Source organism: Sceloporus occidentalis, unplaced genomic scaffold (assembly GCF_023333645.1).
Source record: "Sceloporus occidentalis isolate IW3139 unplaced genomic scaffold, rSceOcc1.0.p SCAF_26, whole genome shotgun sequence".
NCBI lineage: Eukaryota > Metazoa > Chordata > Lepidosauria > Squamata > Phrynosomatidae > Sceloporus > Sceloporus occidentalis.
Genome location: NW_028317006.1, coordinates 10,397,350 through 10,423,235, shown reverse-complemented (window position 1 = coordinate 10,423,235; position 25,886 = coordinate 10,397,350). Strand labels below are relative to the sequence as shown.

The following is a 25,886-nucleotide window of genomic DNA, read 5'->3' as shown; positions in this document are numbered from 1 at the left end:
CCTCTCGCTATACAACCAAGCATACTGCTAGCATTACCTGCTGCTCTACTGCAAGAGGAAACCCTGGCAAGACCCTTGCTCTGGGATTATGGGAACCCGCCAGCACCTGCAGTCATGCTCAACGATCCCCAGAGTGCTGTGATCAGACAGGCGGCCTCTAGAGGCTGCCACAGATATGACACCTATAACTTAATACAGATTCCAGGCTAACAGGGTGGAACCCTGACACTCCCATACATTAGAGGACCAATTATACCTGGGATTACTGGTCTGCTGGAGGTCTCCATCTTCCTGGGAGGAGAGAGGGGGGGCTCAGTTGAGGAGACATGACCAGTCATGTGGGGGTGGAGCTAGTTCACAATAGCATTGAAAGTAGGCGGAACCTGAGCATGAAGTGGGCGGTGGCAAACACCACTCATTATATTTCTAGGGGAGGCCAAGAGCCCCCTCCTGCAAACGCCCATTCCCCTGAGCTCCAGTAATCACCTCTGATCCCCACGCCATTGTGACAAAGAGTTCCCTGTTATGCTGAGTATCAAGTGTCAGTGTTTTCCAAGTACTTCTACGACTACCATAAAGATCATTTTCTGAATTGTTTGGAATCCAGAATTCTTATTGACATAGGAACATAATTTCCTGACCTTGCGTTTTTGACCTTGAGGAAAGTGCAAGGACACATTTTCCATAATCAAGGCTAGGTATGTGCCCCTTTCTATTTATGGGTGCTACAGGGGGCCAATGGGAAGAGGCCTATGGGAAGAGGCCTAAGTACAGTGCCCGTTAAAAAAACCCGTAACGCATTCACATGACATTTTTGCTTAATTATTTACAGCACCTAGTGGTTGATGGGCAGAGGTCAAGAAACCTTTCACACCAGGTACCCAATAAAACCTGCCAGTGCCAGAGGAACGGGCAATCATTCAAAGCAGTCTATGAACATTGCCCTCATAGTCTGGATTTTTGAGCACAGGGAATTTAAGAAAAAAAAAAAGAAGCATGGGATGTATTTTAGCCTGGGAACAGACTCGCTGCCCACTGCTGCCCTTTTCACCAGTTGTGGAGATCTGTACTGTTTCTAGCCCAGATCGCTGGAGCAGGAGAGGGCACCTGAAAATGGCATCAAGGCAAGGACAAGAGGAGCACTGTCCTTAAATATATAATTGTATACAACATTATGTAAATAAGGGTTATATAAGATATTGTGAAGGTGTGCAGAACACCTAATAATAATAATACAATCATAGTAGTTATGGGTAACTGCCCAATGTTAAGTAGGATTTTGTGACCTCACACACTGGAAGCCCCTGTCGGGCTTAAAACACTTGAAATTCCCTGTAATCTGCTCATTAACCTGTGGAGCCGTGCTCCGGAAACTTCCAGTCCCCCAGTGAGAAGGGCAGGGGACCCAGTATGCAGTCACATTCGTCAGGTAGGACCCTGTGATCCTTCTTACACCTCACTGCCCCGGTGACCTGTCACACACTGAGAAATGTCACCTTTGTGTTCTTAGTTGCCCCCGGTGTGTTCTACTTTCTGTGTCGACTACCTGATTATTCATTTGCTATTTTCTTTTTGCCTTACTTAGTTTTCAATAACGTATGTATTGAAAAATGATTGTTTTGTGTTTCTGCTTTCTGGATAACTTTCTGCTCACAGATTAGATTATTATTATTTGATCTATGAGATCTCTTTTTTCTTTAGCATATAATACCAAATACTTGGTACTAAACAAATGAATGAATTCAATTAAAAAATGTTAAATACCTTGAATTAAAGGAACAATTAAGCCCATTATTAGTAAATGGAGGGCTTTGCCATCATTTGTCTTAAACTAGTTGGTCAGTATAGCAATATAGCAAACGGTTGAGATAGGCTAACCATGCTTTAAATGCATCCGTTTACTTACCTTCACGATTAGTTGACACAGATAGTAACAAATATTGGATTAAATATTTGATTAAATGTTGGACATATAACGTAGACCTTCCTACAGTACAAACTAGAGACAGAATTTAGCCCATGTAAGGCTTACATTTTATAGCGCCTGCTATGTCATTAAATTCAATGGACAGCCAGGTAAAGATGATACAAAATAAATAATATAATGTAGAAAAGGTCCATGTTTTGTGTACGTTTTGAAGGGTTAATACAAGACATCAGAACTGGAGAGCATTAGATAGATAAAGTGTCATTTCTGTTATTGTAATTTATTTTCTTTTTGGTTCTGCTCAGTAGTTAAGCTCATACAGAATGCAAGTATAAAACAAGAAGGAATTCTTCCACAGAAATAATGTAGGATTAACTTTTGACATACAGTGCGAGAAAACTGCATTTTTGGACTGAGCCAGCAAGAGAAACAAAGAGGAGACTGTTAGTTGTGTTCTTAATGGCTTCTTTGAAATATTATGACCCCCTGCTAGATGGGTTTTGTATTTGTGTTTTTCTTGTAGAAGTACCGTCACCTACCGAGAGTAAATAATTATGAATTAATCCGTTTGGAGCAAAGTAACAGAATGTTGCTGAATCTTGTAATACTTTTTTAAATTTATTATAGTATTTTTAATGATGAGCTTTCGGGAGTCTTCCCTTTATGAAGTCAAAAGCATTTCTGACCAGCAAAGTCAAACACGCAGGTTAAATCTCACAAGTGCATCAATTCACTGAGTGCTGAGTTAAATTGTTTTATTTTAATAGTTTAATGAGATGCTCAGTTTTTCTAGATTTTGATGTTACTTTTTAATTTTCAACTATTAACAACAAAATACTGTTTGTGTTTTAGAAACATAAAACTTTCTTAAGAAAAAAGAATTCAATGTATTTTTCATAGCAACTTGTATTGTTCATTAGAAATAAGAATATTGTTAAACAATGGTATAAAGAACTCACTCAAATTGTCGTGCAAAACCAAGTGTCAGCTTGGTAGTAGGACGCATGTTGCAAATGAAAACGAAATGATAAAACTTTGTTTCGAAAGGAGGGAGGCTGGCATACAAGTGTAAACATTAAGTACTAAACTCACCCAAGCGGATCAGCCTAGCACTCAACATTCATCTTATCCACATTCCGTTACGTGAGTAAAAATGGCCACTGCAGAGAAAGAACATTTCAATGGCGGTCCCAGAGCTACGTGGAGGAAGCACATGAGCTTTTTACTTGATTGAAATAAGGGTTTAATGTCTCAGTCATCAAGCCAGTGTCAATGTTAGTTTATTATGGACCAGAAATTGAAAAGGATTCTCATCATAATAAAGGTTACATTTTTAGATCATGGCACAGTGGACCATATGAAAATGAATGCAGCCACACAGGCTGGGTATTGTTATAACCCAATCTTTACGCTTACCATTGCTGAGTAGGCTCAAACCAGAGCTGGTTGACTGAGACCAGACCCTTCTTAAGATTAATAATAATCCTGGCAGCAAGTATCGGAAGTGAGCATAGTAACAGGGTCGGTGCTTGACAAACACGCACCATGTTTTTTTTATTAATTTTGGTCCCTGTGGTGGCACATTTGGAGGGTAGGGTGGGCCACGGCTTCACTCCAAATTTGTATTGTTCATATAGGGTAAGTGAAGATTTCAAGACAGGAGTTCCAACATTTCTTGATTTGATTAAGCTGCATCTCATAAATTGTGTCTGGGAAAACGGAAAGCCACTCAAGCAGAGGTTGGAGAAAATAACTGTTCAGCGAGTGCTCAGCAGAACAAGGATTTTGTTCTGTTTATTTTGACCACATGAAAACCAATAAAATCACCTGTGTATGAATTATCCCCACCCTAGAGGACTGTGTCTTAAGGTGATACTGGGACTATCACAATATAGGTATTGTTTGCGTTTCATTGGACTGCACCAACCAGCAGACTAAACATTAATGTTACTCCTTCAATGTCATAGTGGACTATTCCGACATTGTTGGAAATCCAGGACCTTTTGACTATCTATCTATCTATCTAGCTATCTATCACTGAGCTTATATTATGCATAAACAGTGTTTACCCTTTTTGGAGTGCTTAAAATGGAAAGAGAGTAGGGGTGGATTGTTAGGAAAGGCCAAGGGAGATTTGGAGGTAATGTATGGCGATGCCATTAAACTTCTGTCTGAATGTGGGGAGCTTGTCTGTTGTTGAGATACGTGGGCCTTATGCGAGCTAACACGGCAGGCTGTTCTTCAAAGGTTTAGTGAGGCTGTCCTAATTTGGCATTAAAGAGAGGTCTCCTACACATAAGTATAGTTGTTTAACAATGGAAATGTGTGAGTGGCATATACTTATTGTGGATATGACTGGTTTTTACTCACATTACAGCCGTGGTTACTGTTGACTGTTCAAAGACCACTACTTATTGTCCATTTTATGGAAACACTTCTGCCTGCTAGTACTAAAGCTTTCTGAATCCATATGCTGACTCTCCGTGGCATCTTCTCTTGTTTTCTTAGTGTCTCCTGCAGCGGAGCGCCTGCGGTACATTTTAGGAGATGATGAGACCCCAAATCCCACCTTGTTCACAGAGATGGATACCTTGCAGCATGATGGGGATGAACTTGAGTGGAAGGAGACTGCAAGGTAATGAGACACCTTTACATCTATTTGTAAACATGAATATCATCCAAATGATGTTGTTATTGATATCCAGTGGAAAGCCGGAAATAATCCACATTTCCATTATATGAAAAATAGTTTTGTAGCTTCCAAAACATTATTAAATATTGTATACCTTGACAGAAATTGATATTTTGACCCTCTGCTGACAGCCAGCGGATTCCTTTTTACAAACCTAAATATGAAATACACATCCCTGCCAGAATGTTTATACATTTATGTATGTGAATGCTATAAAAAGGCTCTTCTAATAACAGGAATTTTGGATTTACTTACAGTTAACAAAATAAAATAAAAACAGTAATTTAGAAAATGTGACTGAAAATATTTGTTACATTTCTGCATGTAAATTGTATACTGGAATTATTGTTTTTATATATACTATCTGGATATTACACAGTATTAATATTCAAATAATAAATATCCCAGATGGGGTTAGAATCTATTTATGTATTATCTTGTTGTTACTTATAGTATAGTGTTGCTGTGGGACTAACAAAGGGGGCAAAATGCAAAAAAATTATTTAAAATGTAAAAAAAATATTAAAGCATGAGGTTTGTACCTGCCATTAAATTGTGTATATCGTATTGAACATGGTTTATATATATGTCTGTGCATACATATATTGATATATATATATGTCCCAAGAATGATGGTATGTCCTGATGAAGGCTCTGTATAGGAGAAACGTCGATATGACCTAAACTAATAAATCTTTTTGCACTTTAATATGAAGTCCTGCTAATGCTCCTATTTTTTCCATGGATATATATAATATATATAATAAACTTAAATCACATATTTGATAAATGTTAACATTATGTGAAGAACTGATCCTTCCATTGATATACATCGTACACATATCACTGCAGTCCTCATGCTTCATGAAAATAGCCAGCGGACAGTAGAGATGCCCATCAGCTGTTTTTGGACTACATTTCCCATGATTTTTAACCCATAATGGAGAGAGGTCACGACTGTCTAAAAAAAGAAAAGAAAAAAGGTTAGGGCAGGTCAAATAGAATTCTGTAAAGAAAAGTTGTAATACAAAGAATTATATACAGATATGTATTAAAAGTCATAGTTATTTTTTTAATTACAGTGACTGTGGAGCAAAGTAATTAGAGGAGGAGTTAAATCAATAAGTAATTTGTGGCGTCTGAAAACAAATTAGCATACTAATGAAACAAAAGCATACATTCAGTGCTAAAATGGCACAAATCCTGCTTTAAACTGTAATGAAAGTATTAAATGAACCCAGAGAAAGGTTTACTTTATTAAACAGGGAGATTAACAAGTCAAAATCTAAAATCCACAAGGAATTTTCTCTCTAGGACACTTACCCGGCAAGTAATACCTTCTTATTCCCCGTCCAGAATGTCACCCTCAGGAGCTGAGCTTCCATCGGCCTGTCTGACAGCAGACTTCTACAGTTGGGGTGTTTATGTAGAAAGGATTTGAAACAGGACAAGGAGGACATCATTCGCATACCTTGGAACCCTTGGGGTTTGACCTTGAGTCTCAGGGTGAAGGGGAGATTCTCAGGGTCACACAGTCTGGTGCTGACTTCTTCTTATTCTATTCTGATGTAAATATATATAAGGCTTCCAGTTGGTGCTTTTGCTGCCAGTGTGATATGGTTGATATCCCTACTTGAATGCAGGTGACTGAAATCAGCATATCTTTAAGTAATAACAAGTCAAGCTTTCCAGAAGGACTGGTATTAGAGCCATTTGGTTAACACATTTGGTGATGAGCAACAAAGAACCTTCACAATGGGCTATTAAAGAGTTAATATTAGGTATTCAGTATGATTCATTCAGCCAAGTGATCCAGTAACGGGACCATCTTGAGTCTAATGTGGGCCCTGGACAAAGCTGTGTTGCTGGGACCCAGACATGGGCTAAAACTATATCAGATACAAAAAAGTCACAGTTTTGTGTCTATTTAGGGATATTTTACAAATTAATAAAATGAAGCATTTGCATTTGTTATGGACATTCCAAATATTCCAGATATTGCTATTATAAATATTATAATATAAATATAAATAGATATTATAAACCAACTAAAATGTATCAAGCTAATGAATGTAATGAAAGTATAATGCACTCACTCAGGAGAGTGAGACTGAATTTCCCTCCCTCGCACACAGACGCCGGGGGAGGTGGAATGTATTCTCCTCCTCAGTTTTACGTAACTTCCATAACGGTTTGCCTGCCTCTATTCTTGCTCTGACACGCAGGGTTCAACCAAGTCATTGAGAGATAATCAATGAGGAAACTGTGTATTGGCCCTTGATGATGTTTGGGCCCTGGGAAGCTGCCCCTTTTTGCCCTCTGGCAAAGACGGCATTAAACCCTAATGATATTCGGTTGATAGCACAATTAGGACATATTTTGTAGATCTAGCTCATATTCGCTGATGGAAATGCACCGAAATGGCCTGAAGTAAATGTATTGTTACTCTAGAGAGCCTAGTGATTGTATGTAGTATTAAAACACACGAAAAGCTTCTTGTACTGGAGAAATGTTTTAACTCGGAGCAGCTTAGAGGAAAATTGCTCCCCTGCCCCATCATCCCCCATTAATACATTATTTTAACTTCCAAATTATCATAAAGAGCCAGGTTACGCACATCTGACGAGCTTCACTGAAAATAGCGTCGTCTACACAGCAAAAAAAAACCCACAAAAATGTCCTCTAATGTGACTGTGTATTTCGTTGGTGTTTTCGACCTACTCTACCAAACCCTTTTAGAAACGTCATTCCTAGTAGTGATAAATGCTCAAACCTTTCAAACTAATTATTCTTTAATTGAGTAAAATTTCTCCTCATTCATTTTTTTTTCTTTGCTGGAAGGTTTTAATTGTCACGTGACACTAAAAACGGACACTGATAGGTTGCCATAGAAACTGAATTCTTTTTTTTTAAGTGCTATCCAATTAACCCCTCATAGAAAATAATAACATGTCAGCTCTGTGAAGGTTTATTTGTTTGGCACAGTAGAAAGAGCAATTCATGTTTTGTGGAGCAGTGATTTAACCCTTTTGTATTCCAATCAAGTGTGGAACACATTGCCGAACGGTGCTAACAAGAAGTATGTCATGATATTGTATTCATATAGTGTTTTCTTATTTGAAAGGGGGGCAAAAAAGTCAGAAACCATAACACAGAATGAGAACAGCCATGAATTGTTTAGTAGGATTAGGATTAAGCAGATGCCTCTGCTTAGAAATTAGTTTTCTGAGAAAAAAAGTTTCTTCAGCCCCTCAATCGTTGCTAGTCCTATAATAATCCATAATGCAAGTCACGCAATTTCTACAAATCGGGAACGAGAAAAACATTTTTGGAAGGATTAGCATTGTATGAAGAAATTGGTCATATTCTCCCCAGGATGCAGATTAGTTGGGTGGCTGCACAGGCCTCGATTCCACATTACTATTAAAATCCTTATTGTTTACAACATAATACAGATCAAAGTGCTCTTCTTAATGGCAACTAAGCTCAATTACGTGCAAATCTAAACACACTTGACTTTTCATTTAGGATATGTTATATACTGGGGTTATTCAGCACAGACATTGCTCCAGGCCTCTTTCAATGGTGCACGCTGTGTAGTAATTGACAGTGAACAAGCAGTATACAGTATACAATAATATTTCACTGGTTGTGACCCATATAGAATTTTCTGTTCTAAGCCAGTCTTGAGTGAGAACATCAGGTTGATCGTTTCCCACCATCAGCCAATTCAGTGTGTATTGCAGCTTTCCCTGGAAAAATGAATGAAAAGGAAACTCAAAGTTTTCCCCAAGATGAGTCTTGATGAAGTCCACATTCAGGCCTAGACTAGGCTTAAGCCTAGGGCAGCAGCTTCAGGGCTCTTCTGTCGCTGGTCAGTGGACTGGTTACAAGACAAATCTCTGATGTCTCCAACTGGCCCATTTACACTATGGAGTCAACACAGCCCCCATAGCACTTTACTGGGGGCCACACGCACCTTTAAGAGATTGGGCATCAGGATATGACATCATCGTATCCCGGCACTCAGCAAAGAACATGGTGGCAGTAGTGATTGAATTTCTTACTAACCAGAAATTAACTAGGAAAAGTAATGATAGATGTATTAAAGATGTATTAAAGGAGGGGGGCATCTAACTAAAACATGAGAATAGACCCATATCATTCACACATTTTCCCTTTTACTATTAAATAAAATGATATACTGTATATAGTTTAAAGGGACTTAAAAAAACTTAGGTTTTTAGTTAATGTTCATATAGGGGAACATATTAATGGTAAAACTGGGCAGAGTCAACATATTTAAAATATCTAGCTTCTGTAAACTAGTTTAGGAAACATCACTTTGAATTGTATAAGATTTTATAAAATTATATTTGCTTTAGACCGTTCAAATTGTGCTCTTCCAGATCAAGTTTTTGACGTCTTTGTCATTGTGCAGGTGGATAAAGTTTGAAGAGAAGGTGGAAGAGGGAGGAGAAAGGTGGAGCAAGCCACATGTATCTACTCTGTCTTTGCATAGTCTATTTGAGCTAAGGACGTGTCTCCAGACGGGAACTGTCATGTTGGATTTAGATGGCTTTTCTCTACCACAGATTGTAGGTACGAATCAAGCTACTTCACCCTGAAGACTTCCAGGGTTGCAAAAGGCGCTTGTTTTGGAAAAAGGAGAACCGAGGCCAGGACAACCTGAAAATAGAGCCTAAAACTACGTATATATGATATATTACCCTTTAAAATATGGTTCACTAATTTCTGAGATATCGTAATAATCAATTTGCATAATATCTCACATATTTAGTGTGTGTGGAATATTTCCAGCATGTACGCCTGCCTTAAGAATTTTCACCTCCACCGCCACACGAAGCCTTTAAGACACCTTGCCTCCTTTTGATGAAGCAAAGTTTTTTTTTTTCTTTTGCAAAACGCCCCTGGAACTCTTGGAAAACACTTTAAACGTTTCTTCCTTCAGTAATGTTTTACCCACGGACCTGATCACCAACAGATAGGCCACCATCAATGGGAACAGCCTTTCCCCATATGGGGGGTATACCCATCTGAGGTCCAGCCAATGAAGGGGCACTGGGGTCCTACATTGGTGTAAACCAAACATCATCACCCTGAATGTCCATACATTATTTTCAAGGTAACGGCTGTGTGGGAGAATGCTTTATTTATGGAGAGTCTCCATAAAGGAATGAACACCTTGGGGATTGACATCATAGACAGGTCGAGGGACTGATGTTGATATTGGCGGACTTTGCCAGTCCTAAAATCAACATTTTTTTTAAACAGAAGCATATTTGGCTTCTATGAAATGACCCTTTAAATGTTAACTCTTTAAAAACCATTAAATGAAAAGTGGTCAAATGAAGACACAAAACCTAGTTTTCTGCAAAAGTCACAAAGAGACCAATCTGACCGCAATATTTAAATAGTCAAAGGATTAATGTATGACTTCCAGTGCACATAATGCAATATTTCTGTTTGTTGGAATTGTTTGTCTTGTGTTAATTATAATAACAGCTGTTATTAGGAACAAAATACACATCAGATATAAATGAACAGACGCAGAATGTGCTGCCCACAATTCATCTGTTTTGTCCTATATTCCTTACAAAGTGTAACATGGGATTGATCAGATTAAAAAATAATAGCGGACATAATATCTTATATAGAGTCCAATACCATTAAGGGTTGTGAATTATCCATGCTTTTCTATGTCGTGTGAGAAACATGAATGTTGCTTTAGGGTAGTTCTACAACCTTTATTAGATTGTAGGGTACAGGGTGCTGGGTTTCCACCCTTTATAAAGTAGTCCATAGAGAGGCCCTGTTGTGATAGGATGACATATTTGACATGGTTTTGTGGGAAAGGTCCATTTGTGAAATTGTAATTAGACTGTTCTTTGAGCAAAAAAAAACAACAAAAAACAGTCAACATAGATAAGCCGTAACCCTAACAACTTTGACTTATATTAAGGTAAACCTATGCCAATATTTTTTCTATAGATGACATCATTGAGAAGCAGGTAGAGGATGGAATGCTAAAGCCAGAACTCAGGGAGAAAATAAGTCATGTCCTGCTGAGAAAACATAGACACCAAACCAAGAAGCCCATCCATAGGTCACTGGCGGACATCGGAAAGTCTGTCTCTTCCAACACAAGTGAGTGAATTACATGATTGCAGTAAATCCTGCAAACAGTGCAAGTAGTTTTACTTTAAAGGTAACATTGATTCATATTTATGAAAGACTTAAATAAGAATATTATTTTCAATCTTTAATGTTAAAGAAAGAAACACCTTCGAGGTGTATCAATGTATTTTGTGTTTCTTCTAGACCGCATTCCAGTTCCAAGCGCTCCTGTTGGAAGTCAGTTTCATCGCTCCACAGAAGACCTAAGAGTGAGACAGAGTTCAAACTATGGAAGACTGCGTAAGTTTCATGATGATATCTAGTGTGTGAGATTAGTTTATTATATATGTTATGCATTCTATGTAAAAGAGAAACATCCTGGTACTGTATAACATTTAAGGAAAGACAAGAGAAACCTTTGTGCATACTAAGAAGCGTTCACATTACTGTATGCTTTGTGTGTATGCTACCGGATCCCATAATTTGTGCTGTCATTGTGAGAGGTAGATCTCTCTTCTTTAACTTTTGTGTGTAACACAAGATCCCGTTACTGTGAGCTATTTGTGCAAGAGAAACGTATCCAAACTGTCTACCATGTTTTTAAAAGGGGGCTCCTATTGCTTCATGGTACACATGTATTCTGGCAATCTAAGAGAGGGGATAAAAGTAGCTCAGTATATTTGTTTATCACAACAAATATACTTTGTTATAGAATGCTTTATGTTGTTGTGATTTATAGTAACATTAAGTTACACATTGTTACAGTCCAGATTCAATTCTCAATGTCCTTTGTTTCTCTCTAGGTCATGCTCAGAGCAGGAGTATGAATGACATTTCAGACGCACCAAGTTCAGACCAGGTAATAAGTCCAAAATCCATTGGGAACTATTAGGAGTATTTATTGTTTTATTAGTTGTAACTCAGGGAAGTAATCATCATATTCTATACACCAAATATTCATTTATTTTTGTGAAACTAATCTTCATTCCTTTATGAAAGGAAAATCCTTTGTACTGTATATGCTATATTCTGCTACATACACCACTGACACTTATTTGATACTACAAATCCTTATGTTCTACCTGAAGAACTGGCTCCATTGCGGTAAAATTTTATTTTTTTCTCCACATTTTCATAGAAACACATTTGTCAGTAATAAGAATACCGTATTTGCTCGATTATAAGACAAGGTTTTTTTCAGAGCAAATGAAAAATACCCCTCGTCTTCTAATCGGGGTCGTCTTCTAATCAGACCTCAAATAGAGGTCTGATTATGAGACTAAGATCCAGATCCCCCGCACCGCTGCAGGGGACCTGGATCCTCCTGTCTCCCCCCCCCCACACTTACCGGTGCTTCCTGCTGTATTGCCGGGGCAGCGGGTTGACGTCTACGCGATCCGCGTAGACAACGTCCGCTGCAGCCGGAAGGAGGTGTGGCTAGCAGCGGGGGTTGTCTGCGTCCGTCGCGGATACCTTCCACGACTGTCAGAGATCAGAGTTCCCCACACCGGTGCGGGGAACTCTGATCTCTGACAGCCGGGGAAGGTATCCGCGACAGACGCAGACAAACCCCCGCTGCCAACTCCACCTCCTTCCGGCTGCAGCGGAAGGAGACGTCAACCCGCTGCCCGGGCAATACAGCAGGAAATTGGAAGCACCGGTAAGAGTGTGTGTGTGTGTGTGTGTGTGTGTGCGTGCGTGTGCGTTAAATGTGGGCATAGGGCATTTCTGGAATGCCTTATACCCCTATATGCCACTCTGGCACTTAGGGGGTTAAAAGGCATATTATGGGGCAGAGTGGCATATAGGGAGGTATAAGGCATTTCAGGAGGCAGAGTGGCGTTAAAGGGGCATTTAATAGAGCACTCTGCCTCCTGAAATGCCTTATACCTCCCTATATGCCACTCTGCCCCATAATATGCCTTTTAACCCCCTAAATGCCAGAATGGGATATAGGGGTATAAGGCATTTCTGGAGGCAGAGTGGCACATAGGGGGTCAAAAGGCATACCATGGGGCACAGTGGCATATAGAGGGTTAAAAGGCATATCATGGGCCACAGTGCCATTTTGGTGTGGCAAGCCTGGGGGCAGATGTGCGTAACTGGGGGACAGGTTGGAAAATACAAGGAAATAAAAACAAAAAAATATTTTTCTCAATCATAGCTTTAATTTAAAAAAAATAGTTTACATGAATTAACATTTACTGGTAAAACTTTTTTCCTTTAGGGTCGTCTTATATTCAGGCTTTTTCTTTTTTTTCCTAAGTTAATATTCAGATTTTGGGGGGTCGTCTTATAATCGAGCAAATACGGTATTAAATTAAAGGTTGCATGACAACAAAGGTGGCATTTCTTTAGCCTACAAGGTACAATCGTTATTTACAAAGGACTTAAGTGTTCAACAGGAGAAGCATGACATCTAGTGATCTACTTACCTTGTCCTGGTAATAGGGAGGATTTTACACCATTGCCAAGATCCCGAGATTCTGGGTGTTCCACTAGTCCTAGTGCCGAAAGTGTCCTGGTTGTGCCTCAAGCTTACAATACATACCAGAAATCTTTATGAGTAGTAAGATTTGTATAACCCATACAGCCCCCTCTACTGACAGATCCCCAGTTTATACACAGTATATTCGAATTTCATGGTGAGAATTCATTTTGTTTGTTATCGTCTTTGTGAGACTAAAAGGATCTACACTAGGCTGTTTCCTTAACAGCAACTTTAAGTATTCCTAGCAAGGCATTTTTACAGAATGTTTATGAAATCATGGAATATCTCTTGTTGTAGATTAGAACTATGGTGTTAGTTATTGTCTTAATAACTTAAAAAACATGCTTTTTTAATTAAACTATTTAAATAAAATTCTTCTTCTTCTCCTTAATGACTTACGTGATTGCATCAACAGCTGACATTTATACTACTATACTATGCTATACTACTCCACCTTTAAATTTCCAACAGCAATTTTTTTACCATGATAATGTCTCTTTAAAGTAAAATCCCTGCTGGTCTGTTTGTAGTGACAGAAATGCATAAAGTATGTTTATTATATATTCGTTGGCAGGGGAAACTTCTTGCTGACATGTTATAGAAATTGTTGTACCTGCAGTTATGTAATTCCTAAACAATCAGTGCTTTTAAACACTATTACATGCAATGCACATGCCTGTTACATATCATACCAGTTTGTCCGCAGCTCTTGGACAGTACTGACATCAATTGACTAATATTACTGCTTAAGGATAATGAAATTAATGCAGGGGTTGTGTGTCATTGAGAATGTTTTTACATATATGTAAATTCATAAAACCATGTCAGAAAAGACTCAGATTAGGAACAAATTTATTTAAAAGGCAATGCCAAAATGGTATGAAAAGCTATTAATTTTGTATAACTCCAATGGCACTTAGAGGGTTAGTTTATGAAACATGTATATCTGCCGAAATTTGCTGAAAAAAGTTGATTTTTATTTAGCCTGTTCATTACATCGGTTCACAAAATTACCACTGACTTTACAAGCTGTAAATATCACGCCATTCCCTTTCCAGCTCAGGAATAAATTTATTAAGAAGATTCCCCGGGATGCAGAGGCATCCAATGTATTGGTTGGAGAAGTGGATTTTTTGGACAAACCATTTGTTGCGTTCGTTCGGCTGGTCCAGTCTATAATGCTTGGAGGGGTCACGGAGGTTCCTGTGCCCACTAGGTAAGTTTAAACAATTTCAATGATATGTCCAATATAGCCATTCTGACCATATAGTTTACCCACTTTTTAACCTAATGTAAACCCTCAGGCCTTACTGGGTAATTTGCCTTGTCATACATTGAGGATATGTCTTATGCTTGCCCCACACAATTAATACATACCGTATTTGCTCGATTATAAGACGATCCTGATTGTAAGACGACCCAAATCTGAATATTAATTTAGGAAAAAAAGAAGAAGCCTGAATATAAGATGACCCTATAGGAAAAAAGTTTTACCAGTAAATGTTAATTCATGTAAACTATTTTTTTTTAATAAAAGCTATGATTGAGAAAAATATTTGGCTTTTATTTCCTTCTATTTTCCAACCTGCCCCCCCAGTTATGCACATCTGCCCCAGAAATGCCTTATACCCCCCATATGCCACTGTGCCCCATGATATGCCTTTTAACCCTATATGCCACTGTGCCCCATGATATGCCTTTTGACCCCCTATGTGCCACTCTGCCTCCAGAAATGCCTTATACCCGTATATGCCACTCTGGCATTTAGAGGGTTAAAAGGCATATTATGGGGTAGAGTGGCATATAGGGAGGTTTAAGGCATTCAGGAGGCAGAGTGGCGTATAGAGGGTTAAAAAGGCATTTCTGGAGGCAGAGTGGCAATAAGGGGGTTAAAAGGCATTTCACAGAGCACTCTGCCTCCAGAAATGCCTTATGCCCCCATTTAACACTCCCCCGCCCCCCCCCAACTTACCGGCACCGGCGCAGGGAACTCTGATCTCTGACAGCCGGGGAAGGTCTGCGCGATGGACGCAGACAACCCCCGCTGCTAGCCACACCTCCTTCCTGCTGCAGCGGAAGTTGTCTACGCAAATCGCGTAGACATCTACACGCTGCCCCAGCTACACACCGGGGACTCAGAAGTACCGGTAAGTGGGGCGGGGGAGACAGGAGGATCCAGGTCCCCTGCAGCTGCGGTGGATCTGGATCTTAGTCGTCTCATAGTCAGACCTATTTGAGGTCTGATTATAAGACGACCCCAATTATAAGGCATTAGCTCTGAAAAAAAGCTTGTCTTATAATCGAGCAAATACGGTATTTACCTGTACCGCCATAACATTTTGTATACAAGACATCAAACTGCAACATTACCTAATCAACGCATCATATTACACAAAAAATTAATTAATTATCATCTACTGCGCTTTTAATACATGTATGTCAAGAACTGTAGGAAAAATGTTAGAACCAGAGATCATAATTTATGACTAGGATCAGAGGGCTCGATGTAATGTAAGAGAGTTTTACTTTACTGAGACGGTAGTAGATAAATAGAACAGTCTCTTAGCAGAAGTGGTAGAAGCTAATACGTTGAGGGAATGTAAACATGCCTGGGGTCAGCTTAAAGCTATCATGACTCTATGACAAGACCAAAAACTGATTAAAGTTTGAGCCATTACATCAGGAAAAATGGGCAGACTATATGGTCCGAAAGAGGCTGATCTGTTGTGGAATTCTATGTTTCTATGTAATGATAATCAATGTTTCTAGTAGAAGAGCGTTCTACCTTGAATCAGTTAAATTCTATTTTTTGTATCAACTCTTTCCACCAGGTTCCTGTTTATTTTGTTGGGTCCTCTGGGAAAAGCCAAATCTTACACTGAGATCGGAAGAGCAATTGCAACCTTAATGGTTGACGATGTAAGTAATGAACTCATTGTCATATAAGTTACATTATTACTTATATTTATGATACAGTATTCATAATATATATTGTATGGTAATGACTAGGATTACCTCTCTGACATCATTAATTTATTATTTTGTAACATTATTTATTTGATTTTAACATTCAATATCAACTGGTGAGATTTTCATTGATTGATATTCAGCGAGTGCTTACGAGCTGGCAAAAATACATGTTTGCGGCAGCAAAACTCCACAAAATTCCAACTCACAAGTTCACTAAAGCAAACGCACATAAGCTCTTGCAAAAAAATGTAAAAACAATTTGCATGCACTTTACGTTCAGGCGATGCGAGCGTATGCATGAAAAAAATGCAGGCATTTGCATGCCCTCACAAACAACTTACTGATAAGTGAATATGTGACTTGTTTTGCGAGTGTTAGCTTGCAAGGGCATGTGACTAAACTTGAGTCAGCTGACCACTCGACTTGTTAGTGAACAGACCCATTTGACTTTAATATACTTTATGAATTTCCAATCCCAGTGAGCTTCTTCTGTAGTTGAAATCACAGATCTGTAAACTCTCCTGTCAACCCTGCCTTTAGCGACTAAATCATATTATATCAAAAACGCATACTTTTTTTTCATTCAATTTATACCATAACCCTACTTAGTCCTCTGTATACCTGGACACTTTGCTACTCAGTGGAGGCTTATCGTCACTGAAAAATATAAAAATAACAGCAAACACAAATAATATAGGAGTTGAAAAAAATTATATGCAAAAAAGCATTTATTTGATATCTTATTTAAAAGTAAATTATAAGTAACGTGTAAACACAAACAGGGTAATCCCTTCTCATTAACTTTGGCTCACTCCTCTGATGTTCGCATATCCTGTAAGGATAATTAAGTCCAAAGGTGGTGGTCACAGTGATCCAGTCAACAAGTCCAGCCCAGAAGAAACAAAGAAGCCACAACAATAAGTGAAAACATACAGAAAAATAAGGGCCTAGAACACATCTGAAAAATCAAAGTTAAATACTGTACTCCAGCCTTTTTTACATATTGTTATGAAGATGCCTCAAAGCATTGAAAAAAATCTCATCGGATTTTTTATGTTTTTCCTCCAGCTGTTTAGCGATGTTGCTTACAAAGCAAGAGATAGGGAGGACCTTATCGCAGGAATTGATGAGTTCCTGGATGAAGTCATTGTTCTACCTCCTGGTGAATGGGATCCAACCATTCGAATAGAGCCTCCCAAGAAAATCCCATCAGCTGATCAGAGGTAGGTACTGCCTGCAAAGCCGTTTTACACCTGTACACCTGTTGCAAAAAATATAAGAATCTGTCTTAAAAAGCCAAACTCTGGTGGTAAATTAAATAACTGATCCCCACGAAAACGTTATCCTAAGATGTGATGACATATAGTGTGTATATGTGTGTGTGTGTGTGTGTGTGTGTGTGTGCGTAAATATATAATATATATGTAATCATGTTTCTTGGTATTATATATAAATCTCTATTTTCTTGATAGAAAATCTGTGTTCTCTGTAAATGAGGCTGGACAAATGAATGGTTCGGCTGGAGGTGGGGGTAGTGGTGGTGGAGGAAGTGAAGATGGAGAGATGCCTTCTGCCCATGAAGTTGGAGAAGAGCTGGCATGGACTGGGAGGTGAGTAGAGATAACATTAATTTCCATTTTTTTCTGTTAATACCCGTTTACTTCAGTTCCTGTTACTAAAGGGTTAAATGATGCTTTCCAGACTTCTTAGTACCCTGATGGAAAAGCAAGAAAGGATGAAAATATTATGTTGTCGTTGACATCAACCTTTGTTAAACTGCTAGAAAATAAACCTCACCTGAAAGTGGGTTTTTATGTAATGTTGATTTTTCTCTTCAAATGCGTACATGTCATTTTATCCATGTTAAAGTTACTTTATTATGTTTGTTCATTGAAAAATCACAACGCAGATCATTCATTTTTGAGTCACTTTGTGTGTATTCCACACTTTCAGAGTTCAAGAATTCTGTAGACCACAATCTCCCATTTTCCCTGCAGATTCTGTGGTGGGCTGTATCTCGATATTAAGAGGAAGCTGCCCTGGTTTCTGAGTGATTTCTATGAAGCTTTCCATATCCAGTCAATTTCTGCCATTCTCTTCATCTACCTCGGGTGTATAACTAATGCCATAACATTTGGGGGCCTGCTTGGAGATGCCACAGACAACTACCAGGTATGTAGCGTTGCAAAAGGCTCTCGGTGTATGTAAGTCTAACCAGTATATTTGTTCTGATAAAATGTAGTACCTTAGTGCATTCAGACTCTTTCCTTTTCTCTTCCCTCTCTCTACCTATGGCGCTGTTTATAATAATAACATCTGATCAATGATAATGATTCCCTATAAGATTTTAAGCTTTCGGCTTGCTTCATAGGGTTATTATTCATCCAGCGTTGATGTTTTTATGGTTAAATACAGGCTAGGTGGCTACTCTACCTTTATGGTTCAACCCTAACTGCACCGCTTTGAATTTCAGGGTGTAATGGAGAGCTTTCTTGGTACGGCAATGACAGGCTCAGTGTTTTGTCTTTTTGCCGGCCAACCTCTCATCATTCTAAGCAGCACTGGGCCAATCCTCATCTTTGAGAAGCTTCTCTTTGATTTCAGCAAGTAAGTTTTTTCTATCAACCCTAGAAAAGCCAACTTCTTTTTCCTAAAGCATATCACCACTGATTTATTTTCTCCCAGCCACCGTCGCTTGGAATTTTTACCGTAACCTTCACAGCCTCAGACATAGTTTCCAGTATGGACAACAGGCCAAGAGCTGAAATTTCAATTAACTAGTTAACTATATTAACTAACTTATTATAAAATAAAAAAAACAGGAAGAAAATATATATGTGCTTGAAAGTATATAGTATGTCATTGTATGTTGCTTCTTATTAGTATAGTTACTAATAGTATTTAAACCTCTTTGTAGGAGTAATGATATAGATTACATGGAGTTCCGTCTGTGGATTGGTCTCCACTCAGCCCTTCAGTGCCTTATTTTGGTCGCCACTGATGCCAGCTTCATTATAAAGTATATAACGCGGTTTACAGAGGAGGGATTCTCAACACTTATAAGCTTCATCTTTATCTATGATGCCATCAAAAAGATGATTGGGGCCTTCAAGTACTACCCCATCAATTCTGACTTCAAACCGGACTACGTTACCTTGTACAGATGCGAGTGTGTGGCTCCTGACCCAGGTGAGTGGAAACATATGGGGATACGTTGGCTGCTGTTTTCTTTTTTATATATAGAACCGGGAAGTGATGATCAATACACAGAGGTGGAAAGTATCGATATCTTCAGTGCACACACCATTAGTTGGAGCGATATTTACTAAAGTATTTACAAGAGTGATTTCCATGCAACAGATGAATGATACAGTCAGAAAGTGAAGCAAATAATTCATGTACCTCATTCATGTATATTTAAGAATGAATACATCATTTTTCAGAGGCCTTACTTTTACAGTAGGCTGTTTTGTTCGAGTAATGTTGGAAAAATGTACTTTATTGAGACGATAGAAGCCAGTGGAACAGCCTCCTTGCAGAAGTGGTTGAAGGTTAATGTAGAGAGGGAGTCCAGACATCCCTACTCTCCTGGGAAGTCCGGGGGGGTCTCACGCATTTTAATAGTGGGTCCCAGACGCCTGCAAACTGCAACAGACATCCCTTAAATAGAGCAAGTACGAAAGAAACCATTGAATGCTCTCTCATGCTCGCTCTCACGTGTGCTTGTGCTCTGGTCTTCCTCTGTGGCATGTCCTGATTGGTCTCTCTTTGTGCTAACAAACCTTTAAGCCCACCTACCGACAAAACCGAGAGAGTTTTTAGAACAAGAGAGACCAATCAGGACACGCACTCTCCTGGTTTCTCCAGAGCCCGTCTAAAACAGAGGAGGACCAGGGCACAGGGCACCGGAGGACCATCATACATGTTTGGTGGTGGGGGGTCAGGGGCCAGTAAAGCCACTTCCCTGAAATTTTTTTTTTCTTGTTGGGATGTCTGGGAATCTAAACATGCATGTCATGGGGTAGTCATAAATCTACCCCTAAAAAAGGCAAGACCATGGTCCAAAACTGGCTTTAAGGTCAAGAAAGATGAGCAAATTTGATTTGCCAAATGGTTACATTCTACATTTTTATGTTTCTTGCCACAACAATTTCTGGTCCTGCCAAACTGCAGGTAGGTGGGACATAAACAATGTCATGGAACATACAAGAAGTGGGCGAAACTACTAAAATGAACGCATAGTCTGCCATATGGGGAACCTTAACCTGTTTGTGCACCTAGAATTAGTCTACCTAGGAACAATAAAATAATATATAAATAATTATCTATAACTGATTTTGTTTAACAATAAAACATTTTACTTTATTTTAATCAATATATGTCCTGCTTAGCCTTCAAGGGTCACCAAAACAATTAAAATCCTCCTAAATTAACTGAAATCACAGAAAGTAATTAACACTTTAATAACCAACGTGTTATGTACCGTATTGAAATTGTAGCACCTAATGACTGAATGCCAGTCTCGTGGGTAAAGCAACGCTTAGCCTTCAGCACCAGTGGAAAGTGAGCAAATAGTTGTTAATAAAGCCAAACTTGCAAAAAAGGTTCGAAAGGTACTTTGCCCTCCTAAACCCTTGTACATAGTTTTATTTTTTTTACTTTTTTGACCTGCAGTTCCAGATGTGGCCACATGAGGGTAGTCAAGATTTAATGCAATCAGGCTATAGGTCTGCTTATGTATGACATAAGCTTTAATTGTATAATGCTCCTAAAAATGAAATTTTAGATGCACCTTAGTGCAGTCATATTCTCAGAGATTTCCCTGTGATTGGATCTTTCGTTTGTTCCTCATGTGGCCTTTCTATGGGGTTTATTCACTAAATGGAAAGGTGGCATAGTTTTGGTCTAACCCCAGTTGGATTCTGCTGCAGTAAGATCAGGGCTGACATCATCTGTTGAATTATACATTATACAGGGCCAGCTCAGCCCCAATTGCTGAAAAAATTTGCCTGTGTTGGCCCTTCATAATTAATAGTAAAGTGACACGGTTAAAACCACAAGTCTCTTTTTAGTGAATACACCCCAATATGTACCCATTGTTGGTAGGTGATGGAATGTGTAGGATGGAACATACACAGATATGCATTTGGCTGGACTTATAACACATGCTGATGGTTGCCAGCGTGCCTGTCAGTGTCAAAGGATCAACTCTATGATCTATCCATTTGAAAATATTTACAAGTTGTAGACAAAGAGAGGAAGTACAAGACGGTGGAATTTCTGGGCTAGTTTTGCCTAATATGAAGATATCTCGATGGAAATCTTCCCCATTAGTCAACATCCTTCTCAGAAGCGCTATAGTTTACCACATCCGAGAGTCTAGTCAATGTTTGTCACCTCAGCCGCTCCTGATCACAACTCCCATTAAGCCAGGCTAATTAAAGCCACAAGCGCCCATGATCATAATGGACGTTTTCAGGAACCAGAATAATAGTGGATACCTGTCCCCTAAAGAACAGTGTTGTGAATTCTTGTTGAGAGAGACTATTGTAACTGATATCTGCCACATTTCTTCTTATTTCTTGCATATCTCTTCCTGTCCTTTTCACCAAGTGAGTATTAATGTGAAGTATGTAATGTATCTGTGTCTGTACTGAGTGGTTTGTGTTGAAGCCTGTTTAGACTGGTGTACATGGTCTAGTGTGTATAGGGCTAGTGGTGTGTGATGGGTACAGCTCTTACTGTAAATACTGGAATGTTTGTATTGATGAGACTCCGCATTCTCATCCATAACACTATTGCTCATACTTTTTTGAAGCAAGTATTTTAATTTCCCCAAATCTTTCATTGTAGAGATATGTATGACTTTACTACATTTTATAGCACCTACATGATTATTCCTCCTCATTGAAAGGGGGGGGGGTAAAAAATCAATGTATATGCAAGTACTTACATATGCATTGTTCAAAATTGAAAATAAACATGTACTTACCTTAGGCTGCAGAGCTTATAAGGAAATATCAAACTGTGTTTAGCCCTATGAGCAGATCTATAAAGAAAACTATCTCTGTTTTTGCAGTGAATGTGACTTTATTCAATGCTTCAGCTCCATTTGCACCAAACAACACTAACATCTCTTTGGTAAGTAATGTACGGTGGCAATATTGTGTTCTAACCTGGTCATCGTTTGTGTCCATTGCATTCAGACATGAGGAAAGCCACAGATGTCTTCCCCAAATCTGGCTACTTTCCTAGTAAATTATTTCAGTCCTTTCCTCCATCCTTAATTACAGTGTAACCTGGAGCGTTAATTATAAATGAAGCTCCAAAAAAAATCCAGAGATGGTAAAAGCCATCCACATACCCTATCCAAGGCTTCCATAAGACTGGGTGTTCAGCTAAAAAATTAGCTTTTTCAAAAGTAATTTATTGAGAGTGAATGGATACGGACAGAAAGGCAACCGAATAACATGTTTCTTGCCTCAGATGTCACTTAATCATCGGCTGGCTAAAGAAAAGACACTAGACATTTATAAAACTGTTACAATTAGTAAGAATGAGACATGCGTGTGTAGCACTTCCCGTCTGGTAGTGAAAGGGTTAACATATATCAATGAGAGACAAGTGCAAGGAAGCTAGCAACCAAAAATGTAATACATTCAAGTGAGACAGAAATACTTGAGGACAAATCCACAGTAAGCTGTAACCCTAAAATAATACCCTAAAAAAAGAATACTATAAAACAAGACTACCATTATATGAAAAATACTATAATAAACCATAGAAAAAAAATCTGATATACAGAAACTAATAAGGAATATATTAAACGTAGAAAGGTGACATTCTACATAGCCTTTCAGCAAGTATTATGAGACAAAAAGTATTGAGATCATTTAAAGGGCTTGTCCAGCAAAGGATACTGAATAGAAAACAATTAAGACACTTGGTAACTTTTAATGATAAATACGTTGGTTGATGTCCCGTATGATGATGACAACCGAGGCGGTTGCCTTTCTGTCCGTATCCCATCACTCAATAAGTTACAATGAAATGAAGCTCATTATTAGCTGGACGCAGAGTCTTACGGTATCCTTGGGTAAGGCCTGTGGATGGCTTTTACCTTCTGTGGATTTTTTCTTTGCCTCCTTTGTTAAAGTGGCTGCTTCGTGTAACAAGCCCGGATCTACTGATTGCATTACATACCCGAGAGAAGGGTGAGTGCTGCTATGTGTCTATTGCTTTTTATACTGGGGTTTTCTTCAGTGACATATTGTATCAAGTTAACGTATTTCAGTTCGTCGTCGCTTGGTGTTTTTTTTAGGTATAGGGAATATTTAATGGTAAAGGAAGAGATCAGCTCTGTTCTGAAAATATTTTGGTTATTATCTTCCCTACATGAATTCCAAGTACAATGCCATGAACAATACAGCTTTGGACTGGAGTCAGCTGAGCATGAAGGAGTGTCTGAAATATGGCGGCAGCCTTCTTGGTAACTCGTGTAACTATGTGCCCGACCTAGCGCTCATGTCCTTCATACTATTCTTCGGAACCTACTCCATGACCTTGACACTGAAGAAATTCAAATTCAGTCGTTACTTTCCCACTAAGGTAATAAAAAAACAACTCATTTATAAAAATCTCTTCCAAACAGATTTGTTGTTGGTGATGGTTGTCTAAACAAAGATGTGCCAGGTCACCAGTGTCTAGAGCAGTGTGGTGTGAACTTTAATTCCCATGTGGCTATTATGTATGTTAAATGTCACCCATGTCCTGTGCGTGCTGCAGTTATACACGGTGCTGCTGAAGACGACAATAATGTCGTTAAGCTTCTACTAACAAAGGAATAGATTGTACTTGTTGCATTTAATGGAAAGATCAAAGTATGAATCTGTTACGTTTAGCTTCAGCGATGCATCTGGGTTCTGTTCAGTTGTCATATACCGTGTGTAAGGTTGTGTTTTAGGTTGACCAACTTCAAATCTAAGTCCCTGTTGCTTGCCAGAGAGCCTCTTGTCTCCAAAACCATCCTTTGACCTCTGTGTTCTCCCCTGTTTCCCCACAGCTGCGTGCCATGGTGGCTGATTTTTCCATTGTCATCGTTATCCTAGTCTTCTGTGGTGTGGATGCATATTTTGAGTTGGAGACACCAAAATTGCATGTTCCTAGTAATATAAAGGTCAGCCATAGTGTATTCCTCCCACCTTTCTATCCTCTTTTATTTCATCTATAGAGACTAGCAGCATGCATTGTTGTTAACCAATGGTCGCCATTTATGTCAATGCTATCCACGTTATGAAAGCTTTTAGGAATCTATCAGCATCCTAGTAGACTGCACCCCCATACAGTTGTGCCATTCCATTCAAGTTATTATTATTATTATTATTATTATCTTTTATTTATATAGTGCCAACAATTTACGCAGCGCTTAATACAATACATAAGTTCAAGGGGTATGACAAGACGAGAATTGACAGACTAAGACAAACCGATACATCAGGTGGAGAGAGCCCGGCTCGCTAGCTTACAATCTTGAGGGAATGGGGTGACAAAAATAAGGCAAAGAGAAAGGGTGAGAGGTGGTGCGGGGGGTATCAGTGACGGGTGAGAGGTAGTGTGGGGGGTATAAGGCACAGAGAAAGGGTGAGAGGTGGTGCGGGGGTATCAGTGACGGGTGAGAGGTAGTGTGGGGGTATAAGGCACAGAGAAAGGGTGAGAGGTAGTGTGGTGGTTGTCTCAATGACAAGGAAGTTCTAGCAGCTAAGGTGGAATGCATCTCTGAATAAGTGGGTTTTAGATTCCAGAGATATGGGGCAGCTCGAGTGAAATCTTGTAGACGGGAAAAGGAAGAGGTGATAAGTGAGGAGGAGAGCCTTTGTTAGGGAACAGTTAAGGACTGGAGGGAGTTTATGGTTGGAGATGATAGGAATAAAATTGGTTCAATACATTTGTGATCATAAGATGTCCCCATGCCAGGAATGACTTAAGTTCATTTTTCATGTTGTTAAGGCAGGATAAAAGAGCTGCTTATAATATTTCTGCCCTCTGCCAGTTCATATTTAAACCAAGATATTTTAAAATATAGGACACGCAGAGAAAAGCATGGAGGAGGATGACACATTTGATAAATACATATATAATGCTAGCTGCATATTCATGCCACATATGTATATTCAGGACATGCAGAGTGTTTTCGTTATTTATATGTTAATGCTTGTTAACCTGCTTCTTAAACCTGTCCTCCTTCTCTCTTCTACATGCTGCCTTCTTAGCTGCGTAAACTTATTAGTGACTTCTCAATCTTCATGTCCATTCTAATCTTTGTTGGCCTTGACATACTCTGTGGATTAAATACTCCCAAACTGCATGTGCCTACTGAATTTAAGGTAAAGAAGGATTAATTGTGATGATGCAAGCTGGGTGCATATCTAGCCTTTTATTCATTTGCATGATAGCATATTGGAGTATAGATGGTGCATCAATCAGTTAATTGTCTGCTATTGGGAGAACGCTTGGAATCATTAAAAAAAAGTTATAAAGAAACGTTTGGCTACTGACACCATGGGTCACGATGGAAACCTATAGGAACCTTTAAAAGGGCAGTGGGTCTGTTGATTAGCAACAATACAGTGGAACTCATTGTATCAACATAACTGCTGTACTCATTTATT

General features: G+C 38.9%; 1 protein-coding gene across 1 annotated transcript in view; it reads left to right on the top strand.

Moving 5' to 3' along the window:
- The window catches only part of LOC149300144 (electrogenic sodium bicarbonate cotransporter 4-like), a 36,423-nt gene that overhangs the window by 1,571 nt on the left and 8,966 nt on the right, over positions 1-25,886 (top strand). Inside the window, exons 3-17 of the mRNA XM_089485696.1 lie at positions 4,436-4,562; positions 9,061-9,221; positions 10,632-10,787; positions 10,962-11,057; positions 11,561-11,616; positions 14,307-14,464; positions 16,080-16,167; positions 17,287-17,441; positions 17,691-17,828; positions 18,216-18,390; positions 18,692-18,825; positions 19,136-19,407; positions 22,298-22,359; positions 23,626-23,826; positions 24,281-24,394. Coding sequence (XP_089341822.1) covers positions 4,436-4,562; positions 9,061-9,221; positions 10,632-10,787; positions 10,962-11,057; positions 11,561-11,616; positions 14,307-14,464; positions 16,080-16,167; positions 17,287-17,441; positions 17,691-17,828; positions 18,216-18,390; positions 18,692-18,825; positions 19,136-19,407; positions 22,298-22,359; positions 23,626-23,826; positions 24,281-24,394 — 2,093 coding nt within the window. The remainder of the gene's footprint in view (positions 1-4,435; positions 4,563-9,060; positions 9,222-10,631; positions 10,788-10,961; positions 11,058-11,560; positions 11,617-14,306; positions 14,465-16,079; positions 16,168-17,286; positions 17,442-17,690; positions 17,829-18,215; positions 18,391-18,691; positions 18,826-19,135; positions 19,408-22,297; positions 22,360-23,625; positions 23,827-24,280; positions 24,395-25,886) is intronic.